Source organism: Stigmatopora argus, chromosome 2, assembly GCF_051989625.1.
Source record: "Stigmatopora argus isolate UIUO_Sarg chromosome 2, RoL_Sarg_1.0, whole genome shotgun sequence".
NCBI classification, from domain to species: domain Eukaryota; kingdom Metazoa; phylum Chordata; class Actinopteri; order Syngnathiformes; family Syngnathidae; genus Stigmatopora; species Stigmatopora argus.
Genome location: NC_135388.1, coordinates 13,575,398 through 13,598,003, shown reverse-complemented (window position 1 = coordinate 13,598,003; position 22,606 = coordinate 13,575,398). Strand labels below are relative to the sequence as shown.

The window sequence follows — 22,606 nt, the reverse complement described above, 5'->3', positions numbered from 1 at the left end:
CGAGTTTGATGATTATTTTATTGGACGTTGACCTCAGCGTGATTACTTATTTATTGATGTTTTAAAATTATTTATTTATTATTCATAGATATTATTTATTAATTATTTTTTTGTTTGTTTGTTGTTATTTGTGCACTTCGTGGTGAAGCTTTAAATCTCATTATACTTGTATAATGACAATAAAAGCATTCAATTCAATACAAAGTTGGGGGGGCATCTTCACAGTGACGTCACGCAACTAGTTAAATTAATTATCAATACGTATCTCGAAAACCGTAACAGCACAAACAAATATGTAGTACTACTAACACTTCCACGCTGACGTCACGTGACCCAAAAATAATTAATATCTTAAAAATTATAATAGCCCAAATAAACTTTTGCGACCATTTTAGAGTGAATCGGACATCATAGGGTGCTGTAACCTATTAAAAAATCTCTCATATCTCAAAAACCTTAACGGCACAAACTAAACTTTTTGCAGCACAAAAGCGGCAGAAAAATGAAATAGTTTCTTTTTTTCATTTCCAGAATGGGAAAAGGGGAAATTTCAGGCAAATTTATTTTCTAATATACGTATATTTTATGCTGGACTGCGCTGTTGTTGTTCTTCTTCTTCTTCTTCTTTTTCACCTCAGGCGCCTGAGGATTACCCTCAGCAGCGCTAGAGCTGCCACTGGAACACGGATAAGTTCATCCAGGGAGTTGCCCAAGCCGCGATGGTAGCGTTCGGTCATTAAGGCCGGACAGCGGAGCCATAAGTGTTCAGACGACTCTGTTTCCTCGTCGCACAGGCGGCAGCGATCCGAGTCGGATTTCCCCACAAGGTGGAGCCAACGGCGGAGCAGGGGGTGGTGTCCACTGCGGAAACGAATCAGCGCTGTTGTCGTGCGCGCGCGCTATGCGCGTTCCTTTCCACCCGCGTGTCCGCGAGTTTGCCGGTGCCCACAAAGCAGGATTCCATCTGGAAGAAGAATGCCATCTAAAACAGTCGACAACGTTGTCAAAACCATGGAAGACGAAACCGACACGACTGTGGGCGCAAAGGCTCTGAAGGTCAGCAGAATATTCTTTGGGCTGTCTTTTAAATCTCAAATATTTCGCGAGTGCCATGTCTTCATTGCTGTCGCCCATCGGCAAGCGGCCTAGTCATATTACGGAATTGTTGGATTAAAAATTTAACGCGATTTTCTAAACGTTGCCGTGGAAAGTAGCTATTTATGTCAGTTATGATCGTTGTTTATAACAATATAATGTAGTTGGCTTCGATTGGTGCATTGTAGCTTAGCATGAAGATCACGTTGTCGGGCCACGTGAAACAACGGATCTTTAAAGCAGGCGAACACCGGAAGTTAATTGCGAATCAGTAAGCGACGTTCACATGCACATGTGGATCTGCGTTTTCGTCCTGCCCTGATGACGTAAACAAAATAGAAGAATGCAAGAAATGTTCGCCGATATTGTGATTATTTTCGATAAGCACCTCCTTACTTTTCCTCACTTTTTATGGTTTTCGAAAAAGTTATTTAGAGGCCTATTTGAGTATCTTTCGATAGCCGTGGCTGTCATGTATTCTATTTTCATTGTCCGACTGCTTTTCGTGCATTTATTTGGATTAAAGCTTTCAAAGTCATTCAAATGTATTTCCTAAATGTGAAGATCAAAGCCAAGGATGGCAAAAAAATGAAGAACAAGGAGGAAGAAGTTGAGATGGACATTGAATGTCCTATACCAAAAAAGAAGAAAAAAAGTAAGCTGGCAGAGGACCACATTGACCTGAATGGCAACACTGATATATCAGAGCCACCAAAAAAGAAGAATAAAAACAGAGTCCAGGAGGAGGTTGGTATGATGGTATTCCATCTACAATTGTTGGCTACTAACTACATGTTTTCCTTTTTTATATCCATTTTTTGTTTAGTCAAAAAAGAAACAAAAGAAAACAGCAATTGTTGAAATCAACGAACAATCCTTGCCAGACACACCTGAGCCCACCCCCATCCAGACACCATCTCAGTCAGATGATTCAACAAGTGAGAGTGATAAAGAACCACCGGTAAGATGGGTATTTATATCTATTTGACTTTATCAAATGTGTTGTAATGTTACCGTGAGTAAATTAGTAGTTTATAGTGTTTGGTTTGTCCTGAATATTCATTAACCTGAATGTCTTTTACCATATTTTTCTCTGGACAGTTTGAATGACAAAATATTTCATTTTTGCTGTCCCAATTGTTTAGGAGCAAACGCCTGAGCAGAAAAAGGGAGACTTCTCCAATTTCAGAATTTCTGATCACACTATTCGGAAACTTAAAGGTAACAATTACTTTCTACAAACCTATTGTCAAAAATGAGTCAGAATTATTCTATGGCAGCTTGTAGCAGCCATGTTTTCAGCTTTTGGAATGAAGAAATCAAAGTTCATCAGGCAAACAGCCCTGCTCACTTGTTTTTCTTTTGTCCATTTGTTATTAGAACAAGGCATGTTGACAAACAAAATGGCTATTTTAAGAAATTTTGCTATCCACTCTTTATGTTTGTGCTTTATTGATGATATTTTACCCCTGAATTATAGTAACGGGCGATGGAAACAGACAAGAGCTACAGTACAGCTCCTGTTTTTGTTGCCCCATATACTTCTAAAGCCTTTTAACACTTTTACGTCATCCTTTCTATTTCAGGTCGCGGCGTGTCGTACCTTTTTGACATCCAGGCCCAAACATTTGATTCTGTTTACGATGGATATGACGTACTCGCCCAAGCTCGTACCGGAACAGGAAAGACTTTCTCCTTTGCCATTCCTCTGATTGAGAAGCTGCAGTTGGAGGAATCAGGCGAGGTGAAAGGACATCCTCCTAAGGTTTGCACACACTCAAACACAATTTTTTCTTACTGTGTGCTTTGAACTTTCCACGGATATATCGGAACAGTGTTATAGTTTTATTGTCTAAATGATTTTTTTCCCCACATATCTGCAGGTGTTGGTATTGGCACCCACCCGAGAGTTGGCAATCCAGGTCGCGAGGGACTTTAGTCTCATTGCCCAAAAAATGAGTGTCTGTTGTTTTTATGGAGGCACCCCATACAACTCGCAGGGTAAGCCTTCCCTAAACACCCATAGTCACTTAAGATGTACAGTAATAATAAGAATACATGAAGGGCTTTTCTTGAATCCATTGCCATTGATTTGACTTAATTTGTTAATCTTGTAAAAAGATAACTTAGAATGCAACAATGATTCAAGTACCCTTAATCTTTTTTTCTAATGCCTCTAACAAGTATCAATATTTTTTTTATTCCCTTTTACAGTTAGAGCTATCAAGAATGGGATTGATATCTTGGTCGGAACCCCTGGTCGTATTAAAGATCACCTTGAGAATAATAATCTTGACCTCTCAAAACTGAAGCATGTGGTTCTGGATGAAGTGGACCGAATGCTGGACATGGGTTTTGCCGAGCATGTGGAAGAGATTCTTGCTCACTCCTATAAGAAAGGTATTCATATACTGTTTGGTTTTGATATGCTGTGCTGAAATGGATAGGTAGTGTAGTAATCCATTATCCACAATCATTCATAATCAATATCACAGGCAATTATAAGGTGATATTTAAACACTGGTGAAATAGAAAGTAGGCCACTTGCGATGTCATAACTGAAGTCGCGAACATTCGTGGCCTTTTACATTTGCTTCCATACCTTCATGACCGGAACATAATACCTACGGTCGTAATGTCTGACGCGTTAATTTGGGGGAAGGAGTGCAATTTGCATTGACGTTTCATATAGTACAGACGCTCCCCTACTTACGAACATACGACTTACGAACAACGGTACATACGAACATGTCTGCAAATTGCGTTTATGTCGAAAAATGTTCGTAAGTTCGATTTTGTATTTTTTCCCTGTAGTGCGCCCTTACCCCGTCTTCCCAATGTTAGTGTGAATTTTGTCAGATAATACCATAAAGTCTTTAGGCATTAAAAGATGGAAGAGTCTTGGAGGTCTGATATAGTTTAGTAGTTCTCTTCAGCAGGAAAATAATTTATCAATTTGTTTAAACCATGTGATTTTCTTTTTTTCAACCTTTTGGTGAAAAATGAACAGTTTCGAACATTTTTACTCTAACCAATTTATTTGTATTTTTTGTTAGAACTACTGCATATGCAGTTGAAAAAAACATGACTGGTATTGCACCAGGCAAAATACTATAAGTAAAATGAACATTGCATTTGGCATGGACTCCAGATGTGCCTTTTTTTGAATTAATAAAAATAAGCCTCTTCTCAATTTGACAACATTTCCTATTTGATTCCCTAACCAGATGGCGACACCAACCCACAAACTCTCCTGTTTTCGGCCACCTGCCCTCCCTGGGTCTACAATGTAGCCAAGAAATACATGAAGCCCAATTGCAAGCGTGTTGACCTAATTGGCACTAAAACACAGAGAACGGCGACAACTGTGGAGGTAAGTTTGGTTGTGGGTTAAGAAGTGGCGAAGGAAAGGACATACAAAACATGATGATTTACGTGATTATAAACAATGACAAGTTTCCATATGTCACCCTCTGTGCAGCATCTGGCCATAGCATGCAGCTTCTTCTCACAGCGTCCTGCGTTGATCGGAGATATCATTAAGCTTTACAGTGGATGCAACGGCCGAGTTATCATCTTCTGCGAAACTAAGAAAGAGGCCAGTGGTCTTGCCTTGAATGAAGCTATCAAACAAGTAAGTCATGTTAAAATGATAGTCGTCTCAGGGTTCCCGCAAATCTACAAAGAGTTTAAAAACGCTAGAGTAAATCAGATACTATTAGGGAGAGTACGATTTTCTACATTACCGACATGGCTGCACTTTCAGGTATGCCATGTTATAGGGTGTGACTAGTTACTGGAACGCACTTCTTGATGTTCCATCTTTAAAGTCTTCTCAGACAAGTTTTGGTATTTGTTCCTTTGTAGAGCTGCCAGGCCCTCCATGGAGACATTGCGCAGAATCAGAGAGAAACTACGCTGAGGGGCTTCAGGAATGGATCCTTTGCGGTTCTGGTGGCGACCGACGTGGCAGCCCGCGGGTTAGATATCCCCGAAGTCGACCTGGTGATTCAGTGTTCTCCACCCAAGGTGTGACATGCTGCCAAATTGAACTTTCATTTCATGTTCAACTTCAAAGAGCTATGAATATTTGCATGAAATTGCATTGATCATTTCATCTCCATTTGCCAGGATGTGGATTCATACATTCATCGCTCGGGGAGAACTGGCAGAGCTGGGAGGACTGGAATGTGCATTTGTCTCTATCAGAAGCGAGAGGAGTATCAGCTACGCGATGTGGAACGCATAGCTGTAGGTGTCCCACGTTAAACCATGGAGTAAAAAAAATACTTGTGACAAATTTATTTTAATTATTATTATTTTTTATAAAGGGCATCAAGTTCAAACGAGTCGGTCCTCCATCTACCACTGACCTCCTCAACTCATCACGCAAGGATGCCCTAAGGTGTGTTCAAGGGAAAGTAGGAGTGAGTTGTGGCATATCCGTTTAGTAGTCTTATGGGTGTCGGAAGACAACACTGCCGTGATGGAAGTTGTCAGATTTCAGTGAGATTTTGTTTATGTCAACCAGATTGCTGGATTCGGTTCCAGCGACAGCCGCCGAATACTTCAGAGACTCTGCCGAGAAGCTTATCGAGAAGAAAGGGGCTGTGGACGCTTTGGCCGCCGCCTTGGCGCACATTTCTGGGGCTGCAAGTTTCGGGCAGCGATCACTGCTCAACTTTACTGAGGTAAGTTGACACGGTCGTAGGAATTTCCCCATGTCCTGCTGTTCTTTATTTAAGACTCCTTGTTGTTCTTTCCACAGAGTTACACCACCCTGCAGTTGACTTGTTCTCAGGAGATGCCCAGTATGGGTTATGCATGGTCAAGCATTAAAGAACAACTGGGAGACGAGTTTAATAGTATCATACAAAGAATGACCTGCATGAAAGGGAAAATGGTACCTATTATAATTAAGTACTTTTTCAACATTGTCAAGCGATGGCCACACCTTCCCAAAGACACTCATCACGACTCTAAATATTAATTTAATTAGTTAAAAACAATTTCACAAAATCACATTTTAATCTTTTTTTCCCCCAACAGGGTGTTTGTTTTGATGTCCCTTGCAACAAAGTCAAAGAGATCCAGGTAATAGCAGATATATTATATACATGAAACTGACAATCACAGTAGATGTTAATTATTTAACCTCTGCAACACTCGTGTGACAATTTTTGCGTTGCATAATATATCCATCTTTATGTATTATATACTACCGCCCTGAACAGGAGTGGGCAAACTTCCCCAAAAGGCTGCAGGGGGAATGTTTTTTTGTTTCACACAATCAAGAGGACACTCAGAGCATTTGCAGTTGGGATTTGAAGCGTAAAATCACAATTTTGCTTTACATAATGTAACAAAACTGTATATAGAGTATGGTGACAGGATGAACTAAGCTTAGCCCTGAACCCAGTGGTGTTGTTCCTATTATCAATTTTCCTCAAAAGTCTTGTTTGCTCAATAGGAAAACTGGAAAGATGGTCGGCGTTGGAAACTCACATTTCCCACGGAGCTCCCCGAATTGGAAGAGAGGCCCGGGGGGAACCGTGGCGGCAGAGATCGTTTCAATGGTGCTGGCCGTCAACACGGGGGCAGAGGCTTCCGAAGAGGCGGCGGCGGCAATTTCGGCGGCAGAGGTCGAGGCGGACAGAAGCGGGGCTTCGGTCAAGCATTTCATTTACTGACCTGCTAACCTGCACTAATAGAACTTGCTGTCTTGCCTTTTGGCTGTCAGCGAGGAGCTTCTTTTGGTGGTAAAATGCCCTGTTCTGATACAATGGTGTCAGGTATTCCTAAATGAATTTAAATCTTATTGTCAAAAAAAAGAAAGGGTTTTCTGAATATGTATGGCAAAGCCTCTTGTATTTCCTTGTGACCATCTCCTTCAATCACGCATTGGACCAATTGGGGGCCCATTTATCATAACTGACTTGGCTCCATCTTATCATCGTCTGATATGCTCAAATGTTCACTTTAAATTAATATACATTACTGAAATCCAAAGTGAATAGTGGAGGAGTCTGCCACTGAATGTTCAGTAGCATTTTCTTTTTTTATTATTACTTTGGTCTTTCGTGGGAGGTCGATTTGTGCCCCCACGCTTCAGGAAGAGTCATCATTTTGGCCAACCAAGTATATAACAGTTGTTGGTGTGCTGCCATTCTCAGAAGTTATTGGATGATTGCTTTGCAATTGGCTTATTTTACCCCCTGTTTTGACTGTTTCTCTTCATTTCAGTGAAGTTAATTAAAAAAGGTCAACCAATTTTGGCTTGTCAATGTATTTTGTTACAGACTATACATTATGATAGTACTGGAATTTGTTCAAACATATTGGCAGGCTGGAATATTATGAAAAGTCAACAACTATGTTTAAAAACGCCTACAATGCAAGTGCAAGGAAATTTTGCAGTTCATATGTTCTGAGGTGAAAAAAAAAGTTTCCAAGGCCATGAAAATTGATTTTAGACCCCCAACCCCCCCAAAGACTCAAAATGCTGATTAAAAACTTCTAAGTACTGTCTGAGATCAGATGGTGTATTTTCTAAAAGTGCACTACATAATAGTATGACAAATAAACTCTAACACAACATGAATAAGGGAGGGATAAACCCTGATTATCTTTGTGGCATTATGATTCCCCCCCAAAAAACTTAGAAAAAATATTTTATTCCATCAGACATTAAAACTTTCATGATGAGCAATTTCCTTCTAATAACAAACCTTGTATTGAACAGTATAAAGAAATTAATACTTTCACTCGTGCAAAAGTCACAACATAAATGCAATTTTAAATGTACCATTCTGATAAATATAACAAAACCCCATAGCAAACAATGACAACCAATATGTCAACTTGCAAAGAAAGGTGAGTCATGATTCTGAGTTGAAATATCAGATTAAACTATCTTGGAACGCTTGATAAGATTTTCGAATTTGGCTTCTGACAACACTACAGCATGCTGCACGTTGAGGAACATACAATCAATCACATAATAAGACACTAATTTACAGCTATAAGTCCTCGCTTGTGAAGCCAAGTCCACCTGTGTTGTGGTTCTCGAAAGTCATGCCGTCGTCCTCTTCTTCATCCTGGAGACATGAACAATGAGCAGATGAGAAAATGCATTACTAAAAAATAAAAATGATATGATTTTTAAGGAATATATTGTGAGCTGCTGGCCACAACATCAAGGACCCCCACCCTTGGTGCCCATAGTTAACTGAGATAGGCTCCAGCACCCCCTGCCATCCTCTTTAGGATAATCGGTTCAAAAAATGAATGAATAAATTGATATTTTTGCATGGATGTATTCTTTTTTCTTTCCTGCACTGACCCAGCCTGCTTGGATTAAAAAAATGATTGGTAAAAAAATAATAATAATAAATAAATAAATAAATAAAAGCAATCACATCATTGCTTTGCAGGTGTACTTGCCATCCAAGATGGCTTACTAACATAAACAAATCGATGATGGCCGGGCCCCTTTTATATGCAGGTGGTGCACATTTTGCATTGACGAGCCCTGCTGCAGGTTGTTCAAACTAAACTAATTGAAATGAATAAACAGAATCAAGCATAGACATGAAAGATAAATATACATGACAAAAATACATGTGTTTTAGTCCTTGGTCACATTAACATTTATGCTATTTAATATTAAACTGGGATAACCTCCAGCACCCCCGCAGCTATTGTGAGGATAAAGCGGTTTGGAAAATGAATGAATGAATAATATATTTCATTTGTTAAAAATGTAATTGTACGACTGTATGGATGTTGGGGTTGTAATTGTGCCTTACATCTCTCTCTTTGTAGTCTTTCTCAGTGCTGCGGTATGACACGACATGGATCAAAGTGTAGACCCTGTAATCAAATGATGCTTAAATTAATCAAGGCTTTCCAACAAACATAAGTTCCTTTTTTTGTCCAAAACATTTACATGTAGACGATCTATCATAACAACAATTGAGGCTTTGTGGAGGCATTGTGTGTTTTATTGTACCTGTGATACAACATGGCAAGAAATTGGACGAGGAGAAGAACTGCAAAAGATAGCAGGAACATCAAACTGAGAGGCTCCACCTGTCAACATAAAAAATAACATAAAATGAAATGACAGCTTTTCCGATTGCCCAGATCAATAGATCAGTTTTGGACATTAAAATTAGTACAAATCTTCTATTTGAGCCTCTTAATAGCAAATATTCTCATGTAGTGGATCTTTTTACATTTATTTACAATTGTTTTAACGAGAAAAGAGGGCAAATATTAAATCTATTATGTTTTAACCTTTTGTTTTTCATTTAAAAAGGAAATAGAGGAAATATTGTTTTTAAAAATCTGTTTATTTTCAGTTTAAAAAGGGGAAAGAGAAAATATTTTAGATATAATATTTAGATATAAAAAAAAAAACAAATTAAAAGAACTGGATAAAAAACCCTAAATGTTCAGTTTGTTCTGGATCTAAAACAGATTAAAAAATGCTTTTTGACCTAAAAACAACACAAAATAAAAATACAATTTGGGATTTTAAAAAGTTGCAATTATTGATTTAAAAAAGGGGAAAAACAGGAAATATTCCCTATTTATCTATAATCTTCATTTGAATTTGATCATAAAACAGAAAATCGGCACTCATTTTTACTTTCTTGGGCCGGACAAAATGATGTGGCGGGCCAACTTCGTCCCCCGAGCCGCCACTTTGACACCTGTGCTCTAAAACTATCCAGAAAATTCCTCGCCTTACACTTACATCACCAAAATTTTAAGATAAAAAGAAAACAAGTTTTTTAAGTTGTAATCCAGTCAATTTCAAAGTTTCTAGGTGCCTAAAACTTACAAATGACCTAGTTTATTCATTACAGCTATTACTTGTACTGAAATAGTGATTATTGGATTGGATTGGATAACTTTATTCATCCCGTATTCGGGAAATTTTGTTGTTACGGTAGCAAGAGGGTGAGAATGCAGATAAAGGAAAGGCATTTTAGACATAAATAGATAGGTAAAAAGTAAGTTAATAAATAAAATAAATACATGAATAAATATCTAAATAAATGAGCGTGTTGCTAAAGTATATACCTACACATACATTATATATATACTATATATATATATATATATACTCGCATACATACCCATTCATAAACGTATATATACATACATTATATGCCATTATAACAATGTTTTTTTTATACGTGTGCCAACCTCTAGAAAGTCCTCCGATAATGTTCCATTTGAATAGTATTTGGGGATCTTGATGCTTAAGACGTCGGTTCCAATGGCTTGCAGGAAAAAGGTAGCGACCACCCACAACACGTTGATGATAAAATAGAGGAACACTGCCTGTTGGGTCAGGGAAATTTGTGAATGCCATCATATTTTGGTGATGTTTTGCGTATTTTGGAAGTAGAAAGCTATTACATCAAATGGACTTGGACTGACCTTGTTGCGCAGTGATTTGAGCTCTCTGGTGACCTCTTCCAGATGCGCTTTGGTGTCTACAATAGGCTTCAAGTAGCGATCGATCAACTTGCTCCAAAAGTCATGCTCGTCCTACACAAGCAGATATTTTTGCTGATCCGGCTTATCGTCCATTTGATCTTTTTTGGTTGAAACTTTCCTAGAAGCCTGCAGTGTTTTCTTCAGACTTCAAGGCTGAATCAGCATCTTACCTCTTCTAGTCTCTGCACCTGAGGGGCAGTCAGAGTTTTCTCGATGGCTCTCTTGACTTTCTTGTCTAATTTTTCCATTTGATTGGTCTTGAGGGTATGACGAGCCTGTGCACACACACGTACAGAATCGCTCCACTTTACTATGGCATATTAAGCTTTTATAAGTCTACACATGGACCCGATCTGTCATGGAAATTAGTGTGCGTGTATATTTTGCTGTGTATGGTTTAAATGCAGTATCCTATTTTTAAAAATGGTTTTACTGAATTATTTTTTAACATAAATGTTGTTGTTGTTAATACCTGCTCCGTCAATTCATGTTGTAGTTCCTCTAGTTGGCTTTCTGTCAAAACATCTTCAGGCCCAACTCCATATAGTTGTCTAGTTAGAGTGTCTGTTAGCAATAATATCAACTCGTCGCACACGTCATCGTAATTCTTTCTGCGGAGGGAGTACCTGATTTCCAAAAAAAAAGCACAAAAACATGAATTTTCAGTCATAGCAAATGACGACTTGTGCTTTTTCCATACCGTATTTGTTCTTTCAAGTTCCTCTTTAAGTTGGCAAAAGTCAACTTCTTTAAGAACTCCTCTTTGACTGGACTCATCCATTCTAGGATTCACACAAATGCAGATACCAGTGCTTTATTTTTTAAAAAGTAGGCTATTCTAAATAATAATATCTATAATTTAAAAAAAGGCTATTCTAAGTTATAATCTTCTCTATAATCATGAAATAATTAAGTTCCATGAATGAAGCAACGAAACTTTGCTCCTGACCCATATAACTCTGACAAGAGCTGCTATTATTTCTTTTATTACAAAAATTCAATTCCTGGAACTGGTTTCAGAAATAACTATTTTAAAGTTTAGTTTTTTGGAAAGTTTTGGCAGATTGTATTTTATCTCCGTAGCGAAGCTACTTACCGCTCAAAGGAAGGTTTGCATTGTCCTTGTTTTCGTCCTCATTCTCATCATCGTCATCGTCATCATCATCATCATCATCATCGGACGCATGTATGCTCCGTTTTTCCACGCTATCATCTCTACACACATGCAGGGACACACACACTTGATTACTTATGCACAAAAAAAGTCTATCTCCAGAACACTGTCGCGTTTTGGGAAACATTGTCACATTTTTCTTATCACTCTATGATAAACACTGTTAAAATGTTATTAACCTTTACACAATTTTAACTCCTGCCATTGAAAAGGCTTACTTCAATCAAATTCATTTTATGGGGCAAATTTTTAAATTTTGAAGTGATCTCTTTATTTGAGTTTTTTTGCATTCACTGTAAGGAAAAATTAATTACGTCTTTTTGGACATGGTGTCCAGGCATTTCATCTCCAGATCTTCTTTGATCAGAGGTTTCTTTCGTTCCTCCTCAGTTGTTTTGTCGGCATCAGATGAAGCTTGCACCACCACATTTGAAGCGGATGGTTGATTTGTTTCCTGAGCTGTGATTGCAGGTGTAGTCGCTTTTTGTCCAGTCTGACCTGTGATTTGTTGAATCATCAGGTTCTCTGTTTCCTGAGTTATCTGTCGATACCAACGCACCAGATGCTATGAATTTACTTATCAAGAAATAGACATATACACATCTTGTCAGTTCATCTTCATGTCACCTGACACTTCATGTCCCAGCAGCAGAGTCTGCAGTTTCTGTCACACAGCATGTTTTGATTCTTTTTCATCTCTGTTCCTCCCCTACCAGATTAAACAGGAGAAAATTACAAAGCAATATGGTATGAGCCATGACTACCAATAGTGAGTACCTTCATGCTGTCAGATTATATTAGTTTTTAATTTAAATTTCTTAATAAAAATGCGAACAATTTGTTCGTGAGTAGCGTATGTTTCGGATTAACCACCCCCTTTTTTTTCATAGTTTGGATGGCCCTGTGACTTGTACACAAATACGACATTATACTATATAACAGAAGTTGTAATTAGCACAAGCGTGTGTGACGTGGCTAGCTGTGAAATTGGTTTCCTTGTGCAACAAGTCAGTACTTTTGTACTGCTCTTTTGTTGATGAATTTATACTAGTGAGTGTGTTTAGCTACTTGGGTAAGACAAATTGTGGATACATACATTTCCGCACAAAAATGCGACCTATGTATGCAGTCTTTGTCATGATACATTTCTGGATACATTGGATTTATACTCCCAAAAGGCCCACAGTCCGGAAAATACTGTAGTGATTTTACTAATGTCAATAAATGAGTGCATTACTTATTGGACTCCCTTGTGCCCCAGGTTACTATGTGCATGTTAACCAGAGAGTAGATGGTGAGTAGGAGGTAGCCACTGGGAATACAGATGAAATACATCAGGCCGTAGATGATCATTCCTGCAGTACAAAAAATATCATCACAATGCGTAGCATGATATCATCTACTAACAGGAATGTGAAAATGCTGCTGATATTGTAATCTTTATGTACCAAACTCCTCTGGGTGGAGGATAGCAGTCACCAAGTACATGATTGTCATAGAAACCAGGAACACACCAGTTGGAGTCAAGAATGTGCCCTGAACAACCATATCACCTATGAGCAGGATGACAGTTAAACTCCAATTGCATTGTGGCCTCCAAAAAAATGTCACTGAATTATCATCAACGTAAAATCAGAAAGATATAGATTCTTGCTCACCGATGATAGAAAAAAAGGAAGCTGTCATCAGGAAGGCATACAGAACACTCATAATGCCAGCGATTGTTATTTGGTTGTTTGGTTTGGCAGTAAAACAAATGATGATGTAGAAGACTGGGGGAATACTTGCAATGATGATGGAAATGGTACCAGAAATTTTAAAGACAAACTGGAAAGCACCTGTAGTAACGGACATAAAAGAATACATCATTTTATCCTGTGTATGACAGGAAATAAATATTTACGAAAAGACTTCTGGACAACTTAAACCTACCGGCCACCATAAGAGTCACAGATGCTGGTCCAAGAATAGAGGAACCAACAGTGAACATTTGGTAGATTATGTAAATCCCGGATATGGAGGAGTTTCTTCTCACAGTCTCTGCACCACTGCAGTTCAAATCATCAGTAAAAAAGGTTATTAATCTGACAGCACTGAATGAAATTCTTCTCTTCAGCAAAGTAAAGCTGATGTCCCAAAGTTCAGATCCCTTAATTTCTTTCTGACCTGTGAAGGAGATCCAGTGTATTGGCCAACGTGGAAGGCCCCCATCGTCTCCTCTGGTTATAAAACTCTTTAAACTCTTGGGGGGAGTTGGTGTAGGCATCGGAGGCAGCATTGTATTCCACACGCCACCCTTGCTGCAGCAGCAAAGTACACAACCAACGATCTTCCCCTGTGAAATTGAAGATGCACAAATGCAAGAAAGTTGCAAAACAGCAGAAGGTAGAGGAAAGACAGATTGATGGGAGAATCTTGACCTTGATCATATTGCACGTATTCCGCAGCTCTTGTGGCTGTCGTGGTGTATCTCTTCAGTACGTTATCATCCATTAAGGCAGATGCCCGGAACAGACTGAAACATCCTGGACTGCACAGCACAGACCCAAAAACGTGTTCTGCTGTCTTTTGTAGCCAGTGACCCACTGCATACTCAAACTTCTGGTACCACACCATAGGACCTGAAGTTTACAAAACATAGGATGGAAAAATTGCCATGATTTTGTTTTTAAATTAGTTTTTAGAGTGATGTTTAAGGATTTTTTGTATATTTCTTTATGCTTTGGAGTTTTTCCATTTTCTTGTGCGAGTTTAAAAAAAAGTGAGGGCTAGCGAACTACAATTCTTTTGCAGTTGTAAACCAGAATGAATACATACATTTAAAATAAACCCTTAAAGCTCATGTATACAGCAAACTCCTGAAGATGGAACGCTTTTAGTTGGCTTTGTAAAATTAGCTTGCAAAATTAGCAAAGGTAGCTCAAAGTACATAGGCTCCAACACCTGCTTCATGTAGCGTAAGTATAAACATGTATTTGCTTACCCATTCCAGTTGGATGGATTCTTCCACAGGCAGCACCAACATTTTCATACATTCTCAGCCTTTCAGAATAAAAGTCATATTTTATTGACCCTCGGTCATTAATGTTATTGAATAAAATGAAGCGGAGAAATGTTGAACTGGGTGCAAAAATGAGTTGGCTAGTTTTGTGTGAAGACATAAAGCCGTGATAGACTACATTTTGTCCAATACTTACCTGTCGACCAGCAAAATTACAGCTTTAGGTTGGAAGTCGGTGTCTCCGTCCAATGCCAGGATATAAACATTGTCATCTGAAATGAATCTTCGTTTGTTGTCGTTGTCCTGGTGAGGCATGAAGAATGCCTCTCCGTCCATAGAGAATAAAGACTCTCTGCATAGATAATTCTGACTCTGCAAAAAACAATGAGGTATGTAAACTGGACGCAATACAATATGTACATATTAGGTAATGGTTTTAAAAGTCTTACTTTGATCTGAGGATTTTTGGATATGTACCCCTTCCAGCCAAGTAGATAATACATATACATAATCTAAAAGACAGTCATTTTAAATGTCACTTTCTAAAATTTTAATTGAACATTTTCTGAATTTAATTGCATCATTTTTTAGGCTAATGATTAAAAACTGGGGTGGTAAAGGGATAATCTAAAGCAGTGGTTCCCAAACTGGGGGGCGCGCCCCCCTAGGGAGGCGTAAAGAGAATTCAAGGGGGGCGTGAAGTCATCTACTAAAAAAAAAAGTTTAAATAGATTATAAGAATAATAAAATCAAAGAACAAATATCTGCCATTAAATACATGCAAAATATGATTATAGCAGTCACTCCAATGGTCCAACCCGTTTTCTATTAACAGAGATCTGTTTTCCTGAACAATGCTAAGAAATAAATGCAATAAAATAAAATAAGTTCACATGAGCAAAAGAGGAAGTGGGAGGGGGGGCGTGCGGGTCTACTGGAAGCAAGAAGGGGGGCGTCAGGTAAGATAGTTTGGGAACCACTGATCTAAAGTAAACTTGATGTAGTGATTCATCTGAATTCTCGTAGCACGTACCTGCGACCATCTTTTCTTGTTCCTGATGAGGGTTTTGTCTTTAAGGTGAACGTAGAGCATGTTACCTTCTGGCATAACAAAAACCAGTCGACCGCCATATGGAGTTTCCACGATGGATACATCATCGGGCTCTTTGTTAGTAAAAACCCTAGGTGAGAAGTCATTGTTTTGATTAAGTGAAGTAATACATGTTCAACTGGGATGGACATTTCGTGAGATTTTGTCGTTGAACTATATGCGATCTTACTAATCAGTTTAGCAGATATCTTATTTGGAATTGCTGGGCTGATGTCAATATCAAGTTGATGAAATTAATGCTTTACATTGATTTCACTCATACCATTTTGTTAAAGTTGCAAACAAGTGGAGTCTGAATCCACATTTGAATGGTCGCACTCAGTTTTTGGGAAAATTTCCACACAAACTACATGGATTTATCAATTATTGTACACATCCGTGTGGTTCCATTGAATGTGAGGACTTACCTGTACACTTCGATGACAACCTGAGTCAAGTCATTGACATATGAATTAACTAGCCTCTTCTCTGTGCCTTTTTCAGTCATAAACCCGTCGTCCACGTAAATGTGACACTCAAAATCAAATGCGTCCTTATGTTCCTCTTTTGGATCGCCTCGGTAACGATCCAACCTTGAAAAAAATAAAAATAAATAAAAATAAACAACATATAGTCAACTGAAAAAATCTCATTTCACTGCTTTGTGTTCTCGTAATGCAAACCTGAACATGGAGGTCAGAATCTTGAGCATTTCATCATAGGTCTCATGCCACATGGTGGCACAGAGATAGAGCACACAGTTCTGGATGTTATCATTGCTGTAGCAAAGGTAAAAGAGCTGTTAAGTTTAGATTAACACCAGCGCAAGAGGAAACTGACAAACAAAATAAGGAATTACAAAAAAAATAGTATTCCTACATCAATGCGCATTGATACTTGCTAATGGATACCCAAAGTGCCTTCGTTCGATCCCCTTTTATTTCTCACCTTTCTTGGTTTCGAGCTCGAGACACCTTCATCTTGGTGTTGAGTAACAAAGACAAGTCTATGAAAGCGGATTCGTAGAGACGCCGAACAAAGAGTTGAGAGGTTCTCTCTATACGCTGGATCTAGTAGGTAGAAAACAAAGGATGCTCTGAGAAATGTCACCATGCGCCATGTTTGGATTTGATTCTTTTTCTTAAAACTGACATACAATAACTGAAAATCTATTACCTATATCCTTACCTTTGTCTTCCATACGTAGTAAGTACACGTGATCAATCCTGTCCACATACAAAATCCCTCAAGCACCAGCATGGCAAAAGTCCAATCCATGTAGTAGCTGTCAATCAAAAAGCATTTATCTTGGATATGTTATATTGTGCTATACTGTATTTTGGGTTGGCTAATTGTTTAATCCTGAAAATACAATTAGGCTGTTATTGCTCAAGACCTGTTCAGTGATGTCCGGCAGATGCTCTTTGTGATTTCTAGTAAAACAATCGGTGTTGAGTTCTTTTGGCTCAAGGCAGGCAAACTTTCACAAAACCCTACAATGAAAAACACACAAGACATTGTAATTTTTATAAAAATGGCAGGAAAAAAAACAATACTCTTTCAATTAACTCACTAACGATGTCGTCATGTTGGTCTGCATTCAACTGTTTTGCATGGGTTATGAAAAGTATCAATCCCAATAAAAGCACTGTAGGCCCTGTGCAACATAAGGGCAAGGCAAAACCCATCCTGATAGCATGAATCTTACATGCCACCACCCCAAACCAGTGGCATGCTGCTGAGCAGAAGGCCTATGGCAAGAGACAATGATCTGGTTAGTGCCGGTGTGCTCCATATCAAACAAGCAAGGAACTTTGATGGATTTAAATCAATAAATTTTCATTAAAAATAGTTAGCTCTTATTTAGCTTCCACCTACCTGTAAGAAAAACAGCCCCAGACCTATTTTTAACAATTCCCAATCTTCACTCTTTAAATTGAAGTCATCCCAGACGACAGATTCTTGAATTACGACGTAATATAACAGGTACAACGCCCCTAAAAATGACACAATAAAGTTAACCCTAACATGAAAACATATAGTACTGATCTATCAAATGGTGCCATTTCAGGGGAGTAATCCTCGTTTACACCAACATCTTTCCTCAAAATTTGGATTTCTGTTGTTGCTGCTAGAATTTTTGGGGACACCAAGTAGCAACAATAAATAACTGTTAAAATTCGTCATCAGATTATTTCCGAGTGTGGTCAGAAAGTTACTAAAATCATTACCGATGACAATTATTCTCAGAAGGCTGGTAATGACAAAAACAAAGTCACGGAAACCATCCAATTCTGACAAGGTTTCCTACAGGGAGATAGAACAGAGCAATCTTAATATATAATGTTTGATGTTGCACAGAACCCCACCCCCCAAAACATTTAATCATGGGTAAATCTTGCATCTGAAATGTTGACTGTATGGATATGTTGACAAATAACAAAAGAAAAAAAAATACATTAAATTAATGTAAAATGCCAACTTTAAGGGTGCTTAGGATATAAAAGGGTACACAAACAAAAAGCTGACAGATTTCTGTGATTATTCGAATAGAATTTCTGATCAACTGGGAACGGACTAATTAAAATAATTTCCCTTTTAAATTGATAGTCAAGCATACTAAAACATAGCCTTTACCTGAACACGATTCGTGGCTTGCATTGGATTCTCCCACCAACAAAGAGAGATAAGAAGTGAAGCAAAAATTCCCAATCCTACATAAAAATAGCAGTCTTCAGATGGATCAGGCACCTCTAACTTTAACCCTTTCCTTAACCCTACACGGACATAGTAGTCAAGTCCTACGAGGCTGTACCCTGTTGGGATAAATGAATTAGGATTAGATGACATGCTGTTACTTTCCGGTATTTAAAGAGATTTAAGAGAATTTCACGAAGAGACACTACTACATTTCTATTACCAGCACAAGTTAAAAGGAGGGAGCAGATTGGAAATATAATTTTCCAACTTTCTGTCTGTAGTCGAAAGATGACTTGAAGAAGTGCAGACAAAATGCAGACTCCCCCACTGATAAACAGATTTGTCAGAATGTCAAACTGAGGCATCACTACAAGTACCAAGATTGATGTGCCAAGTGACACTAAGCTCTCAATGACACAAATCTGCAACAGAGAAAAAGACACGAGTGTATTTATCAAACACATAAACAAAGTTGTGTATTCAACTCAATGCTACATACAAATCCCATGGTCCTCATGTTTGGATGGACAAAGCTCTTGAAGGCACACCTCCACAGTGATTTTATGAACACCAGGAAGTTTGGGCAAACAAGACAGAACGTCAACATCAATGTGTAGAACTGCCTTTCTTTGGATCTGCGCAGTGATGTTGGGCTGGACATTGTTGAGAGCACCAAAAGACACCCCTGATTGGTCACAGCAAGTTATGGTGATTTATCTATATATGGAATACAATACAATTTTTCCATTTTTTATTTTTTTATTAACTTACCTTAGCTATAACGGCACTGGTGAGGACAGCAATACCCACAAAAATAGCCACAAGATATTGGGCCAATTCAAAACATCTTCTTTTCTGTTCTTTCTCGGCTCCTATTGGGTTGAGTTGGAATGGATCCCATCTTTCCCTGAGTCACGCACACAGGCCAAATATATCATGTTGTAATACTGACAACAGAATTTTGATTTTAAAATGAGCCATATAAAATCATGTGAGCGTTTATTGAGCTGAAATCCTCACAGGAACTGTATAAGCAGTCATTGAAGTCTTGTGATATGAAAAAAAATAGTGTTGAACTAAGTGCTTTGAGAGATTTCGATCATTTTAAGTGGGAGGAAAACACATTACCTAGAGAAAACCAACACGGCATAGGGAGCCCATGCAAACCCACCCAAGGAAGCGCAGGTTTGAACCCTTGAGCTCAAACCTGTGAAGCGGACATACTGAGCACCACCGACCTGCCATTTTTACAACTTATTTAGGAGGAAATTAATGCTTAATTAGTCTTCACAAGTGTAAAGTTGCCACGGTTAAACTACTTTTTATCGCGACGCTTAAATTTGAATTCTGTAAGTACTACATTGATCCATTCCTATGTTAATTGATCTATTTAAAACTTAACATATATTTTTTTCGCATTAAAATAAATAAGTGATCAATGTCAAGTGTGCTATGAACCTTATCTGAATTATCACGATTAAATATACATAAAGACAGAGTTCATCCTAAACAATTTTATGAAATTGAGAACCCTATTCTTGGACTTAGCCCTATGTTCTTTTTTCCTCTTTCTCAGTGAAGTATTAAACATTAAGATGCAATTAAATCAACCATGGCTTACGTTAAGAAGTCAAAAAAGCACCATAATGTGTACAGTTAAAAAAAAGCCATCAATAATTAATGCGACAGATTTTAGTTTCTTTCTTTCTGGAAATTAGTTGTAATCCACTGCCAGGTATCATCTCATCTAACAGCATTAAGCCTTTTTTCTCTCCTTGTTACAAAAATTAAGGCCTTAGGGGAAACGAGGGCTTTCTTATGGTGAAAAAGAATGAATCTCATATCTTGGCATATCGGAATTTGCAAAAATCTATGTAGATTGATTAGGTCAGACTGTCACAAATTGTCAGGAAATTCAAATAAAACAAGTAAATCGTAGACTTCATAATATTCTTACTTGTGTCGTTCCTCTCTGTTGTTTGCTCTATTTTTCAATTCTTCCATCTTGCTTAACTAGTCCGGTCGCTTAGGGGGACAATAAGAGTTTTAATCCTGTACACAAAAAAAGAAAGGTCCCAAATCCGTGGACTCATTAAAATAAGACATTTTAATAGTGTGACAAGATACAAATAGTAGACTTTTAAATAGACATTTTACCTCTGTTTGATTGTTCTTTTTGTTGTCTTTCAGCTTTCTGTAGTCAATTCCACAGGGCTAACCACTTTAATCGAGTTAGTAAATGATCAATTGTATCCATAAAAATGAAATTAACCCCCGATCTGACTCCTTTGAGGACCCTGCCTGTCCTTTACTATCCAAATTGTCCACCCCTTAATAAAAAAAACCCCAAAACAATACACGTAGCTATGAAGCTCCAGTGAGTGTCTGCCTATACTGAAAATGTCTAATAACAATGTGAAGGATGCTGTAAAAGCTTCACCCAACAACACTCAACTGTACATGACTAAGAAACAAAACAAACTAAATCTCAGTGTCAATGCAATCTCTCCTGTTTTTATGGAAGATGCCATAAAAAGGTACAAGGATCACTTTTATGGACCAGCACGTACACACATACATGCACACACCCTGTCTATGACTTTGGAGTTTTTAATCATTTATGCCAACACCCTGCTTCATGCTCTCGACCAGAGATTATTTTGCTCAATGACGGGTAATGACGTATGTCACAAGGAAATGTAGGCTTATTTTGGATTGGAGATCTTTTAGAGCTTTAAATGGGCTCTCCAAACAAATATAAAAACACATTTCTAATATAATTTTTTTATCACATTTGAAACATCAGGTTGAAATGCTCAAATGTGCTTCAAAAAAATAGATTATCTGTGTAAATCAGGTATCTGATTTCATAGAGGAAATAAAGTTGGTTCCTATCAACAAAATACATTAGCTAGTGGTTTTCAAATTTCTGACACCAAACTGATATAGACTCAAGTCTCATCTCATTTTCTGAACCACTTAATCCTCATTAGGGTCGCGGGGGGTGCTAGACAAAAAAAAATCACATCCAGAATATTTTTTTTCAAAGTTACATACTCTTAAATCTAATGAAATACAGAATGTTACCCAAATAACTTGAGCTAAATCCTTCTACTCATGTAGCCCAAATATATATATATATATATATATATATATATATATATATATATATATATATATATATATATATATATATATATATATAATAGTTTTATTATGCACTTTTAAACTTCCTATTACTAACATTCACTCAGTGTAGCCGGTGCAGTTGACATTTTAAACAGAAGCAATTGTTTTAAAAATGTAGGTTAATGATTTATATGCCCCGAGCTTCCTTTCAAAGTTTCAACCAGTGTGAAATATATTTTTCTAAATGTGTCCTACAATAAGCAGACATCACAATTATCCCTGATATTGAAAGTGGCTCCCTGATGTCCTTTTATAAAATTAAGCAAAATCTACTTATAATACATTTTATTCCAAGGTGCCTTTTGATTAAGAATGAATTTATTCATTTTTAAAATTAAATTATTATTCTGCAGTTATTAATGATGAAACGTTGTGGTAATTCAGTGGCCTTAACTGTGTGTTTTTGGGAGAGTGGGGGTCGGTATAGGTTCGATAAACATCTCCCTGAACTGAATTTTTGGAACTTGGAATGCCTTTGGAAGTTGACGTGGATTTTTATTTTTATCTGAGCCAACACCATAATCTTTGCATTATTATAAAAATTACTTAGGAATACCTTCTGTCAATTTTGCCTCCAGAGAAAAACTTTACCTGGCTTTTCCCCTTTGTAGGTTGTTTTGTGTCTCCTTGTGTGTGGGGGGATGTTACCACTGGGTGACAGTAGAGGGCTGTGGCTGATGTTCACAGCAAATCCTAACATTTTTCAGTCCAGTGTTGGAGTCATATCACAAAGCTAACTCAATTTGTACAATTGAATTTCACTTTAGTGCTGCTTATCAGGAACTGTCAATTTGGCATGGTCCTGCTGAGGTATTTGGTTCAAAGTATGAAGAAATGGACGCCC

At 37.8% G+C, this 22,606-nt stretch overlaps 3 protein-coding genes across 4 annotated transcripts in view; 2 read left to right on the top strand and 1 right to left on the bottom strand.

The window, feature by feature from the left end:
* Nucleotides 1–886: 886 nt before the first annotated feature.
* Nucleotides 887–7,365, top strand: ddx21 (DEAD (Asp-Glu-Ala-Asp) box helicase 21). The gene is made up of 16 exons (XM_077595006.1): nucleotides 887–1,056; nucleotides 1,660–1,842; nucleotides 1,922–2,056; nucleotides 2,241–2,316; nucleotides 2,682–2,860; nucleotides 2,979–3,096; nucleotides 3,310–3,495; nucleotides 4,323–4,468; nucleotides 4,577–4,729; nucleotides 4,963–5,124; nucleotides 5,227–5,346; nucleotides 5,427–5,500; nucleotides 5,627–5,786; nucleotides 5,864–5,998; nucleotides 6,145–6,189; nucleotides 6,566–7,365. Exons 1-16 carry the CDS (start codon nucleotides 976–978, stop codon nucleotides 6,791–6,793), a joined length of 2,181 nt encoding a protein of 726 aa, XP_077451132.1. The 5' UTR covers nucleotides 887–975; the 3' UTR covers nucleotides 6,794–7,365.
* chs1 (chitin synthase 1) lies at nucleotides 6,882–20,870 on the bottom strand. The gene is made up of 35 exons (XM_077595001.1): nucleotides 20,731–20,870; nucleotides 20,531–20,625; nucleotides 19,345–19,480; nucleotides 19,073–19,258; nucleotides 18,794–18,995; nucleotides 18,511–18,689; nucleotides 18,105–18,180; nucleotides 17,752–17,870; nucleotides 17,447–17,624; nucleotides 17,270–17,366; nucleotides 17,062–17,158; nucleotides 16,822–16,943; nucleotides 16,557–16,652; nucleotides 16,302–16,466; nucleotides 15,817–15,964; nucleotides 15,233–15,295; nucleotides 14,980–15,155; nucleotides 14,766–14,824; nucleotides 14,203–14,403; nucleotides 13,949–14,117; nucleotides 13,715–13,830; nucleotides 13,441–13,620; nucleotides 13,231–13,335; nucleotides 13,020–13,137; nucleotides 12,410–12,491; nucleotides 12,097–12,323; nucleotides 11,705–11,823; nucleotides 11,309–11,390; nucleotides 11,081–11,234; nucleotides 10,779–10,883; nucleotides 10,549–10,659; nucleotides 10,312–10,449; nucleotides 9,107–9,186; nucleotides 8,904–8,967; nucleotides 6,882–8,192 (listed from the first exon to the last, which is right to left on the bottom strand). The coding sequence occupies exons 2-35, from the start codon at nucleotides 20,575–20,577 to the stop codon at nucleotides 8,115–8,117; spliced, it is 4,275 nt and encodes a 1,424-aa protein (XP_077451127.1). The 5' UTR covers nucleotides 20,578–20,625; nucleotides 20,731–20,870; the 3' UTR covers nucleotides 6,882–8,114.
* LOC144070630 (CUB and sushi domain-containing protein 1-like) overlaps nucleotides 14,861–22,606 on the top strand; it is a 332,478-nt gene continuing 324,732 nt past the window's right edge. Inside the window, exons 1-2 of one of the 2 annotated variants that reach the window (XM_077594993.1) lie at nucleotides 14,861–15,172; nucleotides 15,862–15,968. The gene's annotated coding sequence lies outside the window, so the exon portion shown is untranslated. The remainder of the gene's footprint in view (nucleotides 15,173–15,861; nucleotides 15,969–22,606) is intronic. The other variant, XM_077594992.1, reaches the window with a different exon arrangement.

Bases quoted from the DNA above. Each gene is read 5' to 3' on its own strand.
- ddx21 (XM_077595006.1), top strand. From the start codon at position 976: ATGCCATCTAAAACAGTCGACAACGTTGTCAAAACCATGGAAGACGAA. The intron at 2,057-2,240 runs GTAAGATGGGTA...CCAATTGTTTAG, and splicing joins AGAGTGATAAAGAACCACCG to GAGCAAACGCCTGAGCAGAA. The intron at 2,861-2,978 runs GTTTGCACACAC...ACATATCTGCAG, and splicing joins TGAAAGGACATCCTCCTAAG to GTGTTGGTATTGGCACCCAC.
- chs1 (XM_077595001.1), bottom strand. From the start codon at position 20,577: ATGGAAGAATTGAAAAATAGAGCAAACAACAGAGAGGAACGACACAA. The intron at 15,296-15,816 runs GTACGTGCTACG...ACTGTCTTTTAG, and splicing joins ACAAGAAAAGATGGTCGCAG to ATTATGTATATGTATTATCT. The intron at 12,324-12,409 runs GTGACATGAAGA...TGGTATCGACAG, and splicing joins GCTGGGACATGAAGTGTCAG to ATAACTCAGGAAACAGAGAA.